Raw genomic sequence first — 18,700 nt, 5'->3', positions numbered from 1 at the left:
TGCTGCTTGGAGATGGGATGGAAAGGATCTTGAGTTCTCTTTTTTTTTTAGCCTCAGAATGTAAATACATTTCTCTACGAGCCAGATTAGCCTATGTATCCAGTTTTTATAACCTAGAGATGTCTGTAAGTCATCTCGTTCTCCCCCTTGGTGCAAACACAAACGTCCTCTGGAGTCAGGTAAAGCTCTCTGGCGTTCTCTCACTCCTGGTACGGGTAGTTGTAAATTAACTTCTCCAGTGCTACTCTTATCTCAGGAAATAAAGTTTCCAGCAAAATTCATGCAGAAAGCCCAAACTCTGCTGAACACAAACGTAGTTTCTTTGTACCACAGAATAACATGCTGCTTTGATTTGTTTTTGTTTTCTTGTGAGAATTTCTGAAAGCTATACATTTTGGAGGGGGCAGGATATAAAGATTCCGAGTTCTTACAGCTGAATACTATTATTATGTCTCGAAAAACTATGTTTTCAATATGAGACTATCATTGTCTTCTAATACTATCAAAGTAAAGCAATCTACGGTTATATTTGCAGTGGACATATCTGTGAATTGGACAATTATTGGACATGTTTTGTCAAAATTTTTAAATTTTGATGACATGACGCTAGTCGTCACATTGGTCAGAATTTATTATTAGCCGCAATTCACTTGAGGTAAGCGAGAGGCTTCGTGCTACAAGCCACGATATAGTTATATAATAGACCATGGGGTATCACTGATAAACTTTAAAATTACAATCAACCAATCAAATTACAACAAATTCTAATTTTCAAGAAAATAACTTTATGGATGCTGTATATATACTATCAAAATTGAATATTGTAAGAGTAATACAAGTAGGAAAAGGTATGTAATTATACTAAAAATAATCAAAGACTGTTGGTATAATTTTAAATCTTCCTGTTAAATGTTGCCTTTAATGACTCTGTATCCTTATCACAGGTTTTGAACTTTCACACTGTGAGGATCCTGGTATTCCACAATTTGGATACAAGATCAGTGACCAAGGCCACTTTGCTGGGAGCACTATTATTTATGGATGCAATCCAGGCTATACTCTCCACGGGAGTAGCCTTCTCAAATGCATGACAGGGGAGAGAAGGGCATGGGACTATCCTCTGCCTTCCTGTATTGGTAAGATACTCTTATATTTTCATAAATATTTCTCTGGGAGTGCTATCCAAATACGCTGTCCCTTTTCAAGTGATTTTATCTGTTCACGCACAGCTCACAGCTTAAATCATGCAGTTAATGAACTCATAGCTCAAATTTGTTGGAGGAAATTAATGGAAAGTGAAAGCGTCGTTTTCATAAGTTTGTCGATGAGTACATTTTTTTTTGTATCAAATCATTCTTTCTCCTATCTTGATACAAAATTTAATTCACTATAAAAATATGTTAAGACCTGTCGTACATATTTATGGAATCACATTGACTAGGTTTGTTTTAATAAAATGAGCACCTGTCCCGGTATCAAGGTAGATTAAAAAACAATAAACCTATTCTCAAAAACTTCAAAGATTTTCTTTATATATGTATATAGATTTTCAAAAATCTGAGGAAGTACATGGGCTTTTCTTATGTGTATGTAGCATAACTAACCAATTTCAATAAAAAGAGGCAAGGGAGACACAATAACATAAGGTATATGTTATTGTGTATATAGATCATTTTCTCTCACTGCACAACTGGAGGACTAGTACCATCTTATAGATCAATTAGTGAATGACTGGGTTTGTGTGAGTAGGAAGGTAGACAGAAATGTGTTGACAAAGATGTCTGTTTTCTTGTTGTTTTCTTTTGTTTTTTTCTGCTCCAAAGACCAAATAGGTCCCAGGCTGGAATACCAGAGCAACAAAAGGAAACATTTTAACAAAACACTGACTTCTTAAACAGGGAGCAAACACTCCTTATTCTTCAGCCATTCTTACTTCTTGCTGGTATTTGTAGAAGCACAAATCCATTCTGCCTCAGGCCCACATGAATAAAATTGACCTAAATTTAAAAAAAATCACAGCTTTATTAAGGTATAACTGATATCTTAATACTGCAGCACATATTTAATGTATATAATTTGATGAGTTTGGAAACTTAAACCTTCCAAATTTGTACCTTTGGTAGTTGATATGGGTAACATAGGAATCTCCACAAAACCTACTAGAATGCAAATAGAAAAATGAAATTCCAGTCTTTAAAGGCCTTGCAACTAATTGCACTGTGTTTTTTGATGCCACAAGACCTCTGTTGGTTTATTCAAACATTGATTCACGTAGGAAGCAAACATGTTTTTATCTAACCAAAATGCAATCATAGTCCTTTCTTTTCAGATGACATCTGATTTTGGATAGATTACGAGGATAATATCTAAATACTAATCAACCTAAATTAACAAAGCTTGGGATTCTGGAATATGACCAACAGTCAGCCCACTGGCGTTAGTTATGAGAAAAATGTAGCACTAATTCTAAGGTTGTATTCTTTGATGTGAATATGAAATATATTCAGAAAAGCATTAAGGATTATAACTGCACAAAACTATAAACTTGTAAATACTGATTTTCCATGCTGTCCTTAAAATTAAAATCAGAAACCAGATATACTTAAAATAATATATTTTCTATATGTGTTGAACCAAGCTAAAGACATTCTTCACTTTTTAAAAGACTTTATGTAAATGGAAGGACATTTGGTTCGTGATCAGAATTAATTTTGTTTGTAACAAATCGGTGCACTTCATATTTACAAATTTCCTGAGTCAAAACTTAGTGGCTTGATACTGTTCAAGATTTCATGAGAAGGGTAAACTTATATATTGTTTTTCCTTTTAATGATGGATAGACAGGAATAACAGCTGATGACAGTTGGGCACATGGCATGTTGTGCCGGTGATTACTATGATAACAGAAGAGGAGATTCTATTTTAGATCGTGTTCTCTACTGGCAACAATTAATAGCCTTACCACCTGGTCTAGCATCCTAATTTTTTGTGCTCACTTTGCCTCTGTCAAATAAGAAACTTTTTCGCCATTGTATGGATTATTTCTAGATAATTGTGTTTCTGAAGCTTATACATGGATCAAACAAATAATTTTTGAAATACCATAGCCAGAGGATTTAACCTATATACCTTCTTTAAGCACTATTTCATTTTTATACTGCAAATATAAGTCTTCTCTTAAATATGAGCTGTAGTGTTATGGCATATCACACTGGCTCATTTGAAGTCAAAATGACAGGTAATGTTTGTAGAAAAGAAATATGGAGGAAAAAGAACTATGTTAAATTTCAACATACAGCGTAGTACACAAAACCCCAATTTGACCTTTAATTGATTAAAAATTAATCTGGAGGAATAAAGTATAAAATCTGTTCTCATAGTAAGTGTATGCCATAAAAGTAATAATTATAAAGAAATAATGTAATAATGAATTGATATAGTTACATAGTTGAAGGTTATCCAACACAATTTTTGTTAAAATATGAGAAAAAATCTAAACAAGTGATGGCAACATCTTAAATACTGGTATCTCATTTACTTAAAAAAATAACAAATTTGTTCTTATGAATTAACATTGCAATACAAAATCAAGTTGCTTAGTCCTCTGTGAGTGTATCAGTCAACATTCTCCAGTGAAAGAGAATGAATAGAATATCTAAATCTAGATTGATCTATCTATATATATTTGTATCTAAGTGTCTATCTATCTATCTATCTATCTAAGAGATTTATTTATTTTGAGGAATTGACTCATGCAGTTGTGGGAGATGACAAGTCCAAAATACATAGGGAAAGTCAAAAGGCTGGAAATGCAGGCAGAGGTCAACTCTGCAGTTGTGAGGGAGAATTTCTTTTTTTCCAAAATCTTATTTTTTGCTCAAAAGGTCTTCCCATTGACTAGATGAGGGCTACCCACATTATCAAGGATAACTTCTTTTAATTAACACCAACTGATTGTAGACATTAACCACATCTATAAAATACTTTCATATATGGGGCGCCTGAGTGGCTCAGTCGGTTAGGCGTCCGACTTCGGCTCAGGTCATGATCTCACGGTCCGTGAGTTCGAGCCCCGCGCCGGGCTCTGTGCTGACAGCTCAGAGCCTGGAGCCTGTTTCAGATTCTGTGTCTCCCTCTCTCTCTGACCCTCCCCCATTCATGCTCTGTCTCTCTCTGTCTCAAAAATAAATAAACATTAAAAAAATCTTTAAAATACTTTCATACCAACACTAGTATTTGATTAAATACCTGGGTACTATAGCCTAACCAAGTTTACACCTAAAACTAATCATCACAATGTGGTAAAATAGAATATGTAAAATCTGTGAAATAAATTTACCTATAGGAATAGGGCCTATACATTGTGAACCATTAAATTCAATTGCCATTAGGTCTCTTCCAAAACAAAACCAAGAAGATTAAGTCAGTGATTGAATGTAAGTAAGATCGAAACAGTGCAGAGAACAAGAAAAACAAATATAGGAGCGCCTTCAAATATTTAAGCAAAAAGTAAATTTTTTTTGTTTTTGTTTATTTTTTGGTAGGAAATAATCTGGAGAATTTTCAAATGTATGATGCATTACACAGTGTTATCCTTGTTTCTGGGGTTAGAGATGTAGAACAATATACTAAGTGCAATGCTTATTTTCTGTCATCTCCAGTACAGAGGATTCTTTCTAGATTATCTGTTTACTGAAATAAAACCTCTACAGACATCCCCATATATTAAATAGCATTCAAATGGAGAGGTGATCCCCCAAAAGATTTTTTAAAAATATTGTATAACAATACATACACTTTTGATTTGATGAGTTTTATAAAATTTAAGGACTCATTAAATTAAACTAGATTTTACTGAAGTGAGAAATCTAATAAAAATGCCACTTTGACTTTGGGGAGGTTAAAAAGGAAAGAGTTTAGAGTGATTTAAAGGGGAATAAAAGGACAATGAAATTTAGAAGACCTGAGGGACCACAGTAAAGATTAGTTTTTCTCAGAGGTGGGGTAGCACGATGATAAATTATTCAGCCTACAACCAACGAGCAGTGAGCAACTTGCCATCTGTTTCGCCTTTTTAAATTATCATTATGTAACAACACATCTTAAAATCTTTGAATGCCTAAACTCAGAGTGTTTGAGTGTGTCCTTTTTTTATTCCCTAGCTTATTATCTTTTATGTGATCTAACTTGAGACTTTATTGTTTTACTCTTTAGTGTATCATTGCTTCAATCAATACATTAATCTGAGAAAGTATATACAAAATGTATTGTCTTAAGAAGAGGGATTGTCAATCCTTATTTTCCTTAAGATGAAAAAACATATATTTTTGAGAAATTCGTAGATTGTTTTGCAAAGATTGGCATTAAATCGTGGCTTCATTTATTATTATTATTATTATTATTATTATTATTATTATTATTATTTTAGCTGAATGTGGAGGTCGTTTTAAAGGAGAATCTTCAGGAAGAATCTTATCTCCTGGTTATCCCTTTCCATATGACAATAATCTGCGTTGCATGTGGATGATTGAGGTAGATCCAGGAAACATTGTCAGGTAAATGGGTTTTATTTTCTCAGAATTACTGGGGAATCTGAAATTTCTGATCAGCCTCAATATACAATATCAAACAACAAGGTCTGTCAATATCTTTAGCCTTGGCCAAGAAGAACCTGGTTTTCATCTCTTTAAAGTATAACAAGTATTCACGGGTATGATTATTGTCACAGTGGTAGTTCATATAACCCCTAGATTCGTAGTTTTCATAGACCACAGAGATCGAGAAATGTTTTCTGCTTCTTTAGGACTTTAATCTTTCAATTCTTGGTGATTCAAGATGCTAAGTCCACCATTTTGATAGGGATACAAAGTTGTAAATTCAGCATCAAGAACATTTGGACGAAATAAGAACAGAAGGGGACTCAGTAACAATTCCCTGTCTTCCCTGGGTTTAGGCACATCTCTGGAGCATCAGCTCTCTGCCCTGTAAACTGTGTTTGATTTCCCTTTCCAGATGAATTTAGTTAGGTGGCTCACAATTCTTCACATTATTGACCCTTTGACTAGGGCAGAACTATCATCTCCTAAAACAGCACCAGCCAGCTTGCCAAAGTTATCACGTTCTCTAAACCCTAGTTTAACTACTGTGATCATGACAAGGAATAGGTTAATAAATGAACAAAAATAAATCCTCCCTTCAGACCTAATTTGAGCTAGTTGGTGTGTTATCACTCTCAAAACAATTTCTTTAAATTTAAAAATTGCTGTTTTATGTAAAGAAAATTTCAGACAGGCTTCTGGGTAGTGAAGGTGGTTATGAAAAACAAGTATTATTCTTCATCAACATGCCGAAAGGTGTACTCCATGCATTGTTTGATGTGAACTGATATATTACGACTGCAAGGGAATTTGCAGAACTCAAAGTAGACTGTACCAGATCAACCCTCAGCCTGTTTTTCTTTAGTATAGATCACACGTTGTTTTATTTAAATATTAGAATTACTAAACTTAAAAATGTTAAATTCAACAGGATTCTGGAATTTTTTAAATTAAAGAACAATATTGGATATTAAATTGCAACACAAATTTAAAGCTGTGACATTTCACATACCTAACACAGATGTGATATATGTAGAGAGAGAGTGGAGCATGTTGCTGTAACTGGATTTCTAATTTTTGGCCCTGGCCACGAAAAATATCAGACAATAATTATGTCTAGGCTAGATATAAAGCAGATTTAACGTGAAAAAGGTTTTTTTTGGTTTTTATGCATTTTGGGGGGAGTAGGGTTGGGCAAACATTAATTTTCACATTAAGGAACTTCTTTATTCTTAGATTGCTGGGTATGATTATAATGTTGAATTTTTAAAAAATACTTTTTCTGTATATATTGAAATGTTTGTGTAATTTTTTCCTCATATCTATTATTGTGATGAAATGTATTGATTTTTTTAATATGAACTCATTCTTGCATTCCTTGAATAAACCTCATTTGATTCTGATAAAACAAACTTGAAACATCGGTAAAAATATATGCTACGGATTCAGAAAACTTGAGTTCAATTCATGACTCTGCCACCCTTTGGCCAATTTTATTTAACCTGCCTCAAATCCATTTGCCACATTTATAGAATTGAGATCAAATACGTGCCTGCTTCATTAAGTCATTATAACCATTAAACAAAGAAAATCTACGTAATGCATTTTGCACAGTGCCTAGCATGTACTAGATGCTCCATAAGTGTCACCTACTGTGGCTACAGTTAAAATTCACAAACACACCCGGCGCCTGGGTGGCTCAGTCTGTTAAGCATCTGACTTCCGCTCAGTTCATGATCTCAAGGTTTGTGGGTTTGAGCCCCATGTAGGCTCTGTGCTGACAGCTTAGAGCTTGGAGCCTGCTTTGAATTCTGTGTGTGTGTCTCTCTCTGACCCTCCCCCACTCGCGCTCTGTATCTCTCTCTCAAAAATAAATAAGAATGTTTTTAAAACATTCTGAACACAGAAAAGACTGTTAATCTGAAATTTCTATAATTTACAAAGGTGATATAATAGACTTTTAATCATATTCTAGAAAAATAAATTATTCTGTTTAAGAAACATGTATTGAGGTTATATATGCTGTTTACCTAATTCATTTTTTATCTGATAGTATAAAAAATATCTAATAAAATTAAAGATGCGTATCTTGTATATCTTTTTATTTAAAACTGAATCCATGTTTGAGATAATTAAATAGAAATATATGGTTCTCCCACAGCCTACAGTTTCTTGCTTTTGATACGGAAGCATCACATGATATCCTCCGAGTATGGGATGGTCCCCCAGAAAATGAGATGCTCTTAAAGGAAATCAGTGGATCTCTTATTCCTGAAGGAATCCATAGCACTCTCAACATAGTCACCATCCAGTTTGACACAGATTTTTATATCAGCAAATCTGGATTTGCAATTCAGTTTTCAAGTGAGTTATTATCTTATTTCTTAAATGAAAAGTAGGAATACTATTCAAATAGTATTTTAACTTTCCTGGCCAAACCTTTTAAAATTTTAATGATCCTAAATATGCTTATTTCTGGTCTTCCTATTATTCATCTTCAGTGAAGGTAAAATATTCTTGGAAAAAAGGAATATAATTAACTTGGAATTAATCAATTATTTGTTGAGACCTTCTCTAATTGTCAAGCCATTTTTTTTTCAAGTAAAAGTGCTTCTAAAATAATTCAGCAAATGAAATAATTACATTACAAAAGCTTTACATTTCAATTTACCATAAAACTGATTATTTCAAAATGTGAAATTTTTTAGATAAGGGAGGAAACGAATACTTGCCTTTACAAAAAAAGCAATCCTATATTATTACTAATTTTGTTTTTCTCTTTTAAAGATCTTAATTATATATTCCCAGATATCTTTGACAAAATATTTTAGATCTACTTCTAAATTAAAGACTTCCTATAACAATATAATGTCATTCATTGTAAGTAATTACCAGTGTTCATGGCACTTTTTTTCTTTTATGGCACTGCTAAGTGGCTAAATATATGTTGTTCTGTAAAAACGATTTTTACTTAGTGGCTGGAAAAAATGAATAAAAACTTAAAACTTTTCATTATTATATTTTTACTTTTATTGCCAACATACATCACCTCTTTGGGAAAATTATCAAATGGATTTTCTAACTTTATAGTCTTTAAAAATCCTATTAACAGAAACATATGCAAATTTCTAAGATCATCTATGGAAAGCATACAAACCAGTATTCCTGAAATGTGCCTGAATCCAAGTCCTGACTCTTTACTAACTGCTGACTTTGTGTCCCTGACCTCATCATCTTAGGCTGAGTTTTCTAATTCATATAGGTATAATAATGCTTATCTCATAAATACGTTATTAGGATGTAACATGATCTCGTATACACTGTATTTGGTATAAAGTATATAGTTGGTGCTCAGAGAACTAATTTTACTATATGAGTAAATGTAATATTGAAATCTTTTTTAAAAAGTGAAATAAGCACAAATAACTTTTGAAATTACTGTCCACAAAATATATCACTGTTAGGTAAATAACTGGTTAATACAATTAAACAACTTGGCAGACTTTTGGTTCATGGAACAGAGTTGTTTGACCTAATCGACTAACATAAGTGAATTATTTTGTATTGTGTAAACCAAGCTGTTGTGAAAGTGTGGATCATTATGGAAAAGCCAGTATCTGTAAATTCATGCTTTATCTTTTGAGAAAAAGAATGAAAAATGAAATGATCATATAATCAGTGAACACAAATGGCTTCTAATTCTAAAAAAACCTACCAGTTGAATATTCTTCATATTTATATCTTCTATTTTTACTGTTTATTTCTCTTTTTTTTATGAAGATATGGCAATTTGTCAGAGATAGATGTTCAGTTTAAGTTCTTTCTGGTTTGGTAACTAATAGCTCTCCTTTTCGTTACCTTAAATTAGTACCATATAATATTTTATACTTAAATGGTTATTGTGATTTATAATTTGACTATACTCATGTGAAAAATTGTTTAAGGCTAGCATTCGTGAATGCCAAGTTCATCTGCTCAATAGATACAGGCTGTTTTTATTTATTTATTTATTTATTTATTTATTTATTTATTTATTTATTTATTTATTTCCAGGAATTTTTACTGCAGCTTTTTCAGTTAAATTAGTAATGCATTTTTAGATTTATTGTATTTATAAGGCATTTAAGGAAACAATATGTATTGTACTAGAACTTTAATAAATCTGTCTTCATAATAGTCTTTGAAGATGCATAGAAATTTATACTAGTGATCTGAGACTAAAAACCTACCCATTGAAATAAAATTACTTGGAGGGTGAATATATTATATTATGAAAAGCATCAATCAATGAAAATTAATCCCCTTTTTGGATATCTTCTTTCACTCATTTTTATATGGCTTTCCAAGTGTCCAGATTTAAAATTCAAAAATATTCTTTTCATGAATGAGACCTTTTTTGGTGTGCCAGAAAACATGTTAAGAGCTTTATATACATAATCTCGTTTAAATCTCATAAAATCCACGTGATTTATGTTTGGTCACCCCCATTCCCCACATAAATACAGTGAGGTTTAGAACGAGAGCTAATTTGTTCGAGGTCATAGTGCTAAAAGATACCTGGGACTGTGGCTCAAATCCACATGGGAGCTTTTTGCTGTGCCAGGTGCCTGGTAAATTAATAGCAGTTATTGGCATTATTGTGCTGTCATTATTATGTAGATCCTATGCCAGAGGAAATAGAGAGCTTTTAGTTATAAATTACTAGTTACAATGAAGTTCTACAATTTAATCAGCTCATGTTTCTGATTATGCTCCCAACTTCCACATCTTACACCAGTAAAGCAGTGAGGAGAAATGAAGGAAAGCCGGAGTGCATGCATGCCCATTTACAAGGGACCATTGCCCCCTCTGGCGATAGTCATTTTGCCCTATTCTATAGAAAAGCTATTTTTAAAGTGGAAGTTGAAATAAGGAGTTTTATGTAAAGTCAGCAAAGTTTCAAAGTAAACCATTAATCTTAAAGAAAATGTTAACAGACTATAGGCCAATAAACCACTACTGCAGGTGAAATTTGGCCTGCACTGTAGAGTTTTCCAGTTCAGTGGCTCACTCAAAGTCTTCTTCCCTATGTAAATTTGAATCATGTTACCCATTCATTCATTTGCTCATTTACTGTAGGGAAATCTCTTAAGGACCAGTTATTAAACATAGTTATCTCCAATTATTCCACAATTGCATTTTCTTTTTCACCCAGGCAAATCTTCTTAGTCTCAGAAATACACACATGTACTCCTACTCCTACACACACACACACACACACACACACACACACACACACACACACTCTGTGCTTTCTGTCTAAACCTTCTTTCACCCTAAGCTTTTTTTCTGCTCCTTTTCCTTTTTTTTTAATGTTTATTTATTTTTTGAAAGATAGAGAGAGTGAGAATGGAGGAGGGACAGAGAGAGAGAGGGAGACACTGAATCCCAAGCAGGCTCCAGGCTGTCAGCAGAGAGCCCCATGTGACGCTCCAACCCACAAACCATGGGATCATGACCTGAGCCAATGTCAGATGCTTAACTGACTGAACCACCTAGGCGCCCCTCTGCTCCTTTTCCTTAAGTCTTGCTCCATCGTGCAGACTCAGCACCAAGCCTTCTCTTTGTAAAACATTTCCTGACCTCCATTTCTAAAACATATTCCAGCCCATGCCCCAAGAACTAGCTGTAATTTTTTTTCCCAAAGATGAGAATAGTTTATCAATTCATTGTTCTGAAGATGTTTTCATTATGTGATCTGTGCTTCCCAAATACCTCGTGAGTACCTTTGCCTCCCTAAATATCTACAAAGACAAAGATTCTATTTAGGACAAGCATATAACTTATTGTCCAAATCTAGGACGATTGTTGAAAGTGAAGGAAGACACTATTTAAAATTAAGCTGGGTAACAAGCTTAAACCAGGAGTCGTAGCCAAATCAAGCTGTATCATTTTGATTACCTCAGACTTGTATTCTGTCCCCTCTCCCCCACCTCCACAATACCCAGGCCCCTTTTGAGCAAATAGCTGTTGTTGAGTGAGTGTCAAATAATAAATTTTTAAACGAGAAACAAGTCAGGCAATAGGAGAAGAGTCTTCAGCGACAAAATGCAACCAATGAAATGTATTTCACTGAACTTTGTGCGAAGTGAATTTAACTGAAATGTAGGTCACACACCAACTTTGTAATCATCATCAAGCCACTCTCAGCAGCCCCAAGACTTCCATTTCATGATCTCTTCATTCTTTGCAGAGACTGTCATGTTGCCTCTTGGTGTTATAGTCTGCGAGGCACTTTTGCTTAATCAGAGCTACTTAAGTCTGACACCGCTCCTGCTGTCCTATGTGCTGTCCTTGGGTCTCAGCAGTCAGCCTCTATATCTCCTGCTTAAATGTATAATCTGCCTCTCCTGTCCTACTTTAGTTCCATGGGGAAGGCATCTTTGGGGTATCATAGTGTCATTTGCCCACGGAATAGTTAATTTTGACAGAGCATTTTCTGTGTTCTTCATTCTTTGACCTGTCTGTTAAGAATCTACCCCTGCTGGGTAATACAAAATACGAAGGCCCATGCTTATACTGTTGACTCTCAAGGAAATGGATCCCTTAGCCAGAGGAAGGTGAGGTCGCCCAGCCTCAAAAGACTGCATGGTGTCCCTGCCTTTTTCCCCATCTTCATTATCACTGCCTGCATTGCTGTGACAGTCAACTAGCCACTCACTTCATTGTCCCTCCAGCCAGACTTTTCTACACATTTCTACCTGACTGATGTTTTTAAAATACAAATCAGACATCACTCCTCTGTTTCATTATTTTTTGTCTACTGGTCGCTCAGCCATAAGTTCAAAACTTTGGAGTTACTTTTAAAGCCTCCACAATTTGCCCCCAAACTACCTGCCAGCATAATCATTCACTACTCATTTATACACATCCACTTGTCTAACTACACTGTCCTGAGAGGACAACGTCCTTTCACATTTCTGCTTCTCTTCCATATTCTTAAAACACTTCGGTCCCCATACAAAATCTATAAATTCTTAGGTATTTTCCAAGATCCAGGACAAATGATACTTCTGATACTGATGAACTTCCAGGCAGAAGTAGTCACTTCCACATTTGTACTGCTCTGGCATTATGTGCAATTTCTATTAGAGTCACCAAATGGCCCAGGTGCCCAGGACAGTCCTGGTTTATGCATGTCGTCCTAGCATCCTGACTGGTTTCGAATTTGGATCTGTATTTTTTTAATAGAGTATCATTATTTTGGCCAATATTAAGCCAGTATTCTGTTAAAATACCCAAGGTGTATTTCTTAGACCTATGTTTTGTATTTGATGTCATCTAGTAGTGTGTGAGATATGTTGACAGTGCTCAGAGTAATTATAATACATGATTAAATTTGAAAAACAAATATTGATAAGCAATCTACATTTTTCAATCTTTTCCATGTGCCAGGTAATTCACACTTCCCTTTCAAGGAGAATGTATAGGGCACTTGTAGATAAATAAATTATTCTCGGATATGAACACCTAACTCATTCTGATCTTGGAAGGTAGTAGGAGAAGTATTTAATGCTATTGCCCTGCAAGCTATTTTGTATAACAGCAAGTTATGTCATAGTCTTGCTGTGGTTTGAAAGATACATAAAGCTGTCAGGACATGAATTGGCAGGATTAACAGGAAAAATGTGTTCTTGAAATATGCACAGAAATAGATGTTCGGGAGATATGCTGGAAAGCTATAGTATATAGTCTGCATGTTCTTGCCATGAGTGTTTTTGTTATTTATTTTATCATGGAAATAATTTTTAAAATTATATGGCAGTAGACATTTGTGGCAGCAGTGGGATTTTAAAAAGTACATGTATAAGGGTGCCTGGCTGTCTCAGTCAGTTACGCATCTGACTTTGGCTCAGGTCATGATCTTGCAGTTCATAGGTTCTGGCCTGCATCGGGCTCTGTGCCAACAGCTCAGAGCCTGGAGCCCTCTTGGATTCTATGTCTTCCTCTCTCTCCTGCTCCACCTGCTTGTGCTGTCTCTCTCTCTCTCTTTCTCTCTTTCTCTCAAAAATAAATAATAAAAACATTAAAAATTTTAAATGACATGTTTAGTGAAAATGTGTGTATTGAATATTTACTTTTTAAGAAAGCTGATTTCACCATCCAAAAAGCAAGTCAGTTCAGCCAAAGGATGCTGTCAAGAAGGGACTAAGCACAAAGCCATAAAGATGTTAACACAAACTTATCTTTGAAAAAGTTGAAACTGAGCCCAAAAATATAGCAGGAAAGAATTTAGACTATTTTTATTAGTATTTATAAATCAAAGTATTTTAGTACATCCAGAAACACACTTTTAAAAGAAGCAGCGTCCCACATAATCTAATTTCAATAAAACATATTTAGGTAAAAATGTGTTACAGGGGAAATCGTATGCTGATTATTTTCCTATACAGACAAAAAAAAAGTTTAATACTGAATTACATGTGACTTTATTGCCTTGTGTTTCATGTTAACAGTATATAGGGCAATATTATATTCTAAAATATAAAATTAAATTAAATGCTGATTTGAAGCCATGATGATGTATTAGCTCCAGCCAGCTTCATCATTTTAAAATAGCTAAGGTATTAAATAAGTCTTGGTTATTTTAAAATACCTATCTTCTATAGCCATATCTTTTTAGTGCAATTATTTTCTAAATGAAAGTGCTCTCTGGCACCATGATATCATTGGTAGTAATGTGACAATTTTTTCTACTAATTTATTGACCTTATATGAAAGATGGGATATTTTGGCTAAGAATGTAGTGTGTATGATAATAAAGGTGAGATATTGGAAATTTTAGACCTAAGAGTGTACTGTTTTAAGATATTGATATGGAGTATTGTTTTATGAACAAATTCCCCACACATTTTCAAACAATAAATCATCAGAATAGATCTATATAGATTAACTATATTAACTATATAGATTAACTAGATTAACTATATAGTTTGAAGATTTTTAGTGCTTCTATGTTAAGGATTATGCACAAGTTGCTCATAATATCTGTATGTTAATAATCAAAAAGCCCAATAATATCTCAATTAAAATTAGAATTGATTATGTGGGGCACCTGGGTGGTTCAGTCAGCTAAGCATCTGACTCCGGATTTCAGCTCAGGTTGTGATCTCATGGTTCATGAGACTGAGCCCCATGTCTGTGCTGTCAGCACAGAGCCTGCTTGGGTTTCTCTCTCTCCCTCTCTCTCTGCTCCTCCCCTGCTCCTGCTCTCTCTCTCTCTCTCTCTCTCTCTCTCTCTCTCTCTCAAAAATAAATAAATAGACATTTAAAAAGAAAAGAAAAGAGGAAAAGAGAAGAAAAGAAAAGAAAAGAAAAGAAAAGAAAAGAAAAAGATTATGAAAGTGCAGCTGGCACATAGTATATATTAACATACATGGGGACCACAGTGGTGTCAATGACCATGTAAAAACCAGTGACATTAATGTGTTTAAAAAGCAGGAAGTTTCATTTAGAGCAAATGAAAACTATTAAACTAATTTTATCACTTTGTATTCTAAATTTTCTTCCTCATGCATATTAAAATTGTTAATATGCCAGTTCCCATAGAAGAACTTCACAAATCGTTCAGTAAGTTCAATTTTATATTAGTCACATCATTGCTTTAAATAGAGAATCAGTAACATCAATTGCCTCAAGTATTTTAATTCCAATAAAAGTTTTATTTATATCCACTTCATGAAATCAAAGCATAGTCTTTAAAAAGTTCCTTGAATCAAAGAAAAAAACATCTAATATTATAAATCCAGTAAAAATATTAACATTTTAATAATTTTAAATTTTCTTAGACTTGTTTTATGATCAACCATATGGTTTCTAAAAGTACCATATGCATTGAAAAGAATGTGCACTTGGTATTATTGGGCAGAGTGTTTTGTAAATACCAGTTAAGTATAGTTGGTTGATAATGTTGTGTTTGAAGTATTCTATATCATTACTGGTTCTCTGTCTACATTTTTTTTAATCAACTGATGAAAAAGAAGTATTGAAATGCTCAGTTGGACTCTACTTATTCTTTCTGTCTTGCCATGTTTTGTGTGTGTGTGTGTGTGTGTGTGTATGTGTGTGTATTATGAAGACCTGTTGTTAGGTGCATAACATTGTAGGTTTTATGTCTTCTTAATGACTTAATTTTTTCATTACTAAGAACTATCTTTCTTTTTCATTAGTAATTTACTATTTCTTGAAATTTACCTTGTCTCACATAAATATCTTACAATTAGTATGGCATTGGTGTACTATTTATCATCTTTTTAATTTGGTAATGTGTTTATAATTAAGTTAGGTATCTAGTAGATAGCATTTGATTGAGTCATGGTTTCTTATACAGTCTAAAAATGTATACTTTTTGATTGTTGTCTTTTAAATTATTAGACCATTTACATTTCATGTAAATTTTTCCTATAGTTAACTTTGTCTACCATATTACTATTATTTTTATTGGATCTACTTGTTCCTTTTTTCCATGATATTTTTTCCTCTATTAACTTTTTTTTTAACCTTTTGAACCCCTTCACCCATTTCTCCACCTCCCTCATTCCCTGCCTCTGGCAACCATCTATTGGTTCTCTGTATCTATGAGTTTTTTGTTTGTTTCTTTTAATTTTCTTTACATTTCAAAGTAAGAAAAGGCATATGTTATCTGTCTTTCTCTATTTCACTTAGCATATTGCCCTAAAGGTCCATCCGTGTTGGACCAGATGGCAAAGTTTCATTCTTTTTCATAGCTGAATAAAATTCCAGTGTGTGTACACACACACACACACACACACACACACACACACACCCACATACACACACATAGTTTCTTCATCTATTTATTTAATAATAGACACTTAGGTTGTTTCTATATCTTGGCTATGGTAAATAGTGCTGCAGTGAACATGGGGTACATATATATTTTTGAGTTAGAGTTTTCATTTTCTTCAGGTAAATACTCAGAAGTGGAAATGCTGGAACATATAATAATTCTGTTTTTAATTTTTTGAGGAATCTCCATACTGGTTTTCATAGTGGCTACACCAATTTATGTTCCCACCAACAGTGCACAAAGGTTACCTTTTTTTCTACATCATTGTGTACACTTCAATTTCTTATCTTTTTGATAATAACCATTCTAACAAATGTGAAGTGATAGCTCATTGTGATTACAATTTGCATTTCCCCAATGATTAATGATGTTGAGCATCTTTTCTGTACCTTAGCCATCTGTATGTCTTCTTTGGAAAAATGTCTGGTTAGATCTTCTGCCCATTTTTTAATTGGATTGTTTTCTGTTTGTTTTTGTTTCTGAGTTGTTGTTTTTTGCTACTGAGTTTTACGAGTTTCTTATATATTTTGGATATTAGCGCTTTATCAGATACATGATTTGCAAATATTTTCTCCTATTTAGTATGTTGCCTTTTCATTTTTTTTATGGTTTCCTTGCTGTGCAAAGGCTCTTTAGTTTGATATAGTCCCACTTGTTTATTTTTGCTTTTGTTGCTTTTACTTTTGGTGTCAGATTTTTAAAAATGTCACTATGTTTATGCAGGGCCTTTTGTGGTACCATACAAATTTTAGTATTATCTGTTCTATTTCTGTGAAAAATGCAATTTGAATTTCAAGAGAGGTTGAACTGAATCTATAGATTACTTTGGGTAGTATGGACATTACAACAATTAATTCAAGTCCATGGACACGTAATATCTCTTCATTTATTTGTGTCTTTTTCAATCTCTTTCCCTAAAGTCTTGTAGTTTTCAAATTGCATATAGGTCTTTCACCTCGTTTGTTAAATTTATTCCTATTTTACTCTTTGTGATGCATTTGTAAGTGGGATTTTTTTTTCTTAATTTCACTTTCTAAATGTATTAGCTATGTATTTTTTTCGTACCTGCTCTAGTATTTATAGCATGCATTTTTAACTTAGTAACACCCAGCATCAAATTCTATTATTCCACTTCTCATAGAAGAACCCCACAATAGTGTATTCCCATTTCCCCCTCAGTCCTTTGGACTATTGTTTTCATTTATCTCATTTCTATGGTGTTAACATACATTTTTTAAGCTTTAAGCAGAGAATTATCTTTTTTTATTTAAAAAAAATTATTTTTTACATTTATTCATTTTTGAGAGACAGAGCAAAAGTGGGGGAGGGACAGAGAGAGAGGGAGACACAGAATGAGAAGCAGACTCCAGGCTCTGAGCTGTCAGCACAGAGCCCGAAGCGGGGCTTGAACTCAGGAGCTGTGAGATCATGACCTAAGCCGAAGTCTGACGCCCAACCGCGGAGCCACCCAGGCGCCCCAAGCAGAGAATTATCTTTAACTATTTTTTAAGTAAGACAAAGTTCACATTTAAAAATTTTAATATTAAATATAGTTGTTTGTTTTGTGATAATAATACAAATATAAGTTTTGATGATACATAGCCTCGTGATAAAAACGAAGCTCTCATAAAATTAAGAAACAGAAAGGGGCTCCTGGGTGGCTCAGCTGGTTAAGCATCTGACTCTTGATTTTGGCTCAGTTCATGATCTCACACTTTGTGATTTCAACCCCTATGTAGGACTCTGCTGACAGTGCAAAGCCTGCTTGGGATTCTCTCTCCGTCTCTCTCTGACCCTCCCCTGCTCATGCCCTCTCTGTCTCTATCTCAAAATAAATAAACTTAAAAAATTTTAAGAAATTGAAATATACTTAGAATTGCTTGCAGTGTACGTGTAATTCGTAACTCTGACCAAGCAAATGCTACTCATCACAATAAAATTGTTAAAATTTACAAATACTTTTATATACAGTGAAATAACAGAATTATATTTGTGTGTGTGTATGTGTGTGTGTGTATGATAGAGTAATGCTGATTCAAAAAATAAGTAAATGAGTGTGTCAGTACTCTTTTCTCTTTTTTGCTGTTCATTGTCATTCAGACTTAGAAAGATTTGCATCTCTGAAGTACTCTTGTAAAATCAACCAAAAATCCTACTAAGGTGTTGAAATTTTCTGCAAATAAAACTTTTAAATGTGGTTGTTTTTCATAAAATCAGTTGTAAATCTTTAATCAAAATATTCAGTTATTGGAGT

General features: G+C 33.7%; 1 protein-coding gene across 2 annotated transcripts in view; it reads left to right on the top strand.

The window, feature by feature from the left end:
• Positions 1 to 18,700, top strand: part of CSMD3 (CUB and Sushi multiple domains 3) — a 1,270,863-nt gene that overhangs the window by 948,837 nt on the left and 303,326 nt on the right. For both annotated transcript variants that reach the window (XM_047842282.1, XM_047842281.1), the window contains 3 exons: positions 945 to 1,136; positions 5,429 to 5,555; positions 7,759 to 7,961. In XM_047842282.1, the coding sequence (XP_047698238.1) occupies positions 945 to 1,136; positions 5,429 to 5,555; positions 7,759 to 7,961 (522 nt within the window). The remainder of the gene's footprint in view (positions 1 to 944; positions 1,137 to 5,428; positions 5,556 to 7,758; positions 7,962 to 18,700) is intronic.

This window comes from Prionailurus viverrinus, chromosome F2, assembly GCF_022837055.1.
Source record: "Prionailurus viverrinus isolate Anna chromosome F2, UM_Priviv_1.0, whole genome shotgun sequence".
Lineage (NCBI taxonomy): Eukaryota > Metazoa > Chordata > Mammalia > Carnivora > Felidae > Prionailurus > Prionailurus viverrinus.
The sequence above is the reverse complement of the archived record's forward strand: the minus strand, read 5'-3'. Positions and strand labels throughout refer to the sequence as shown.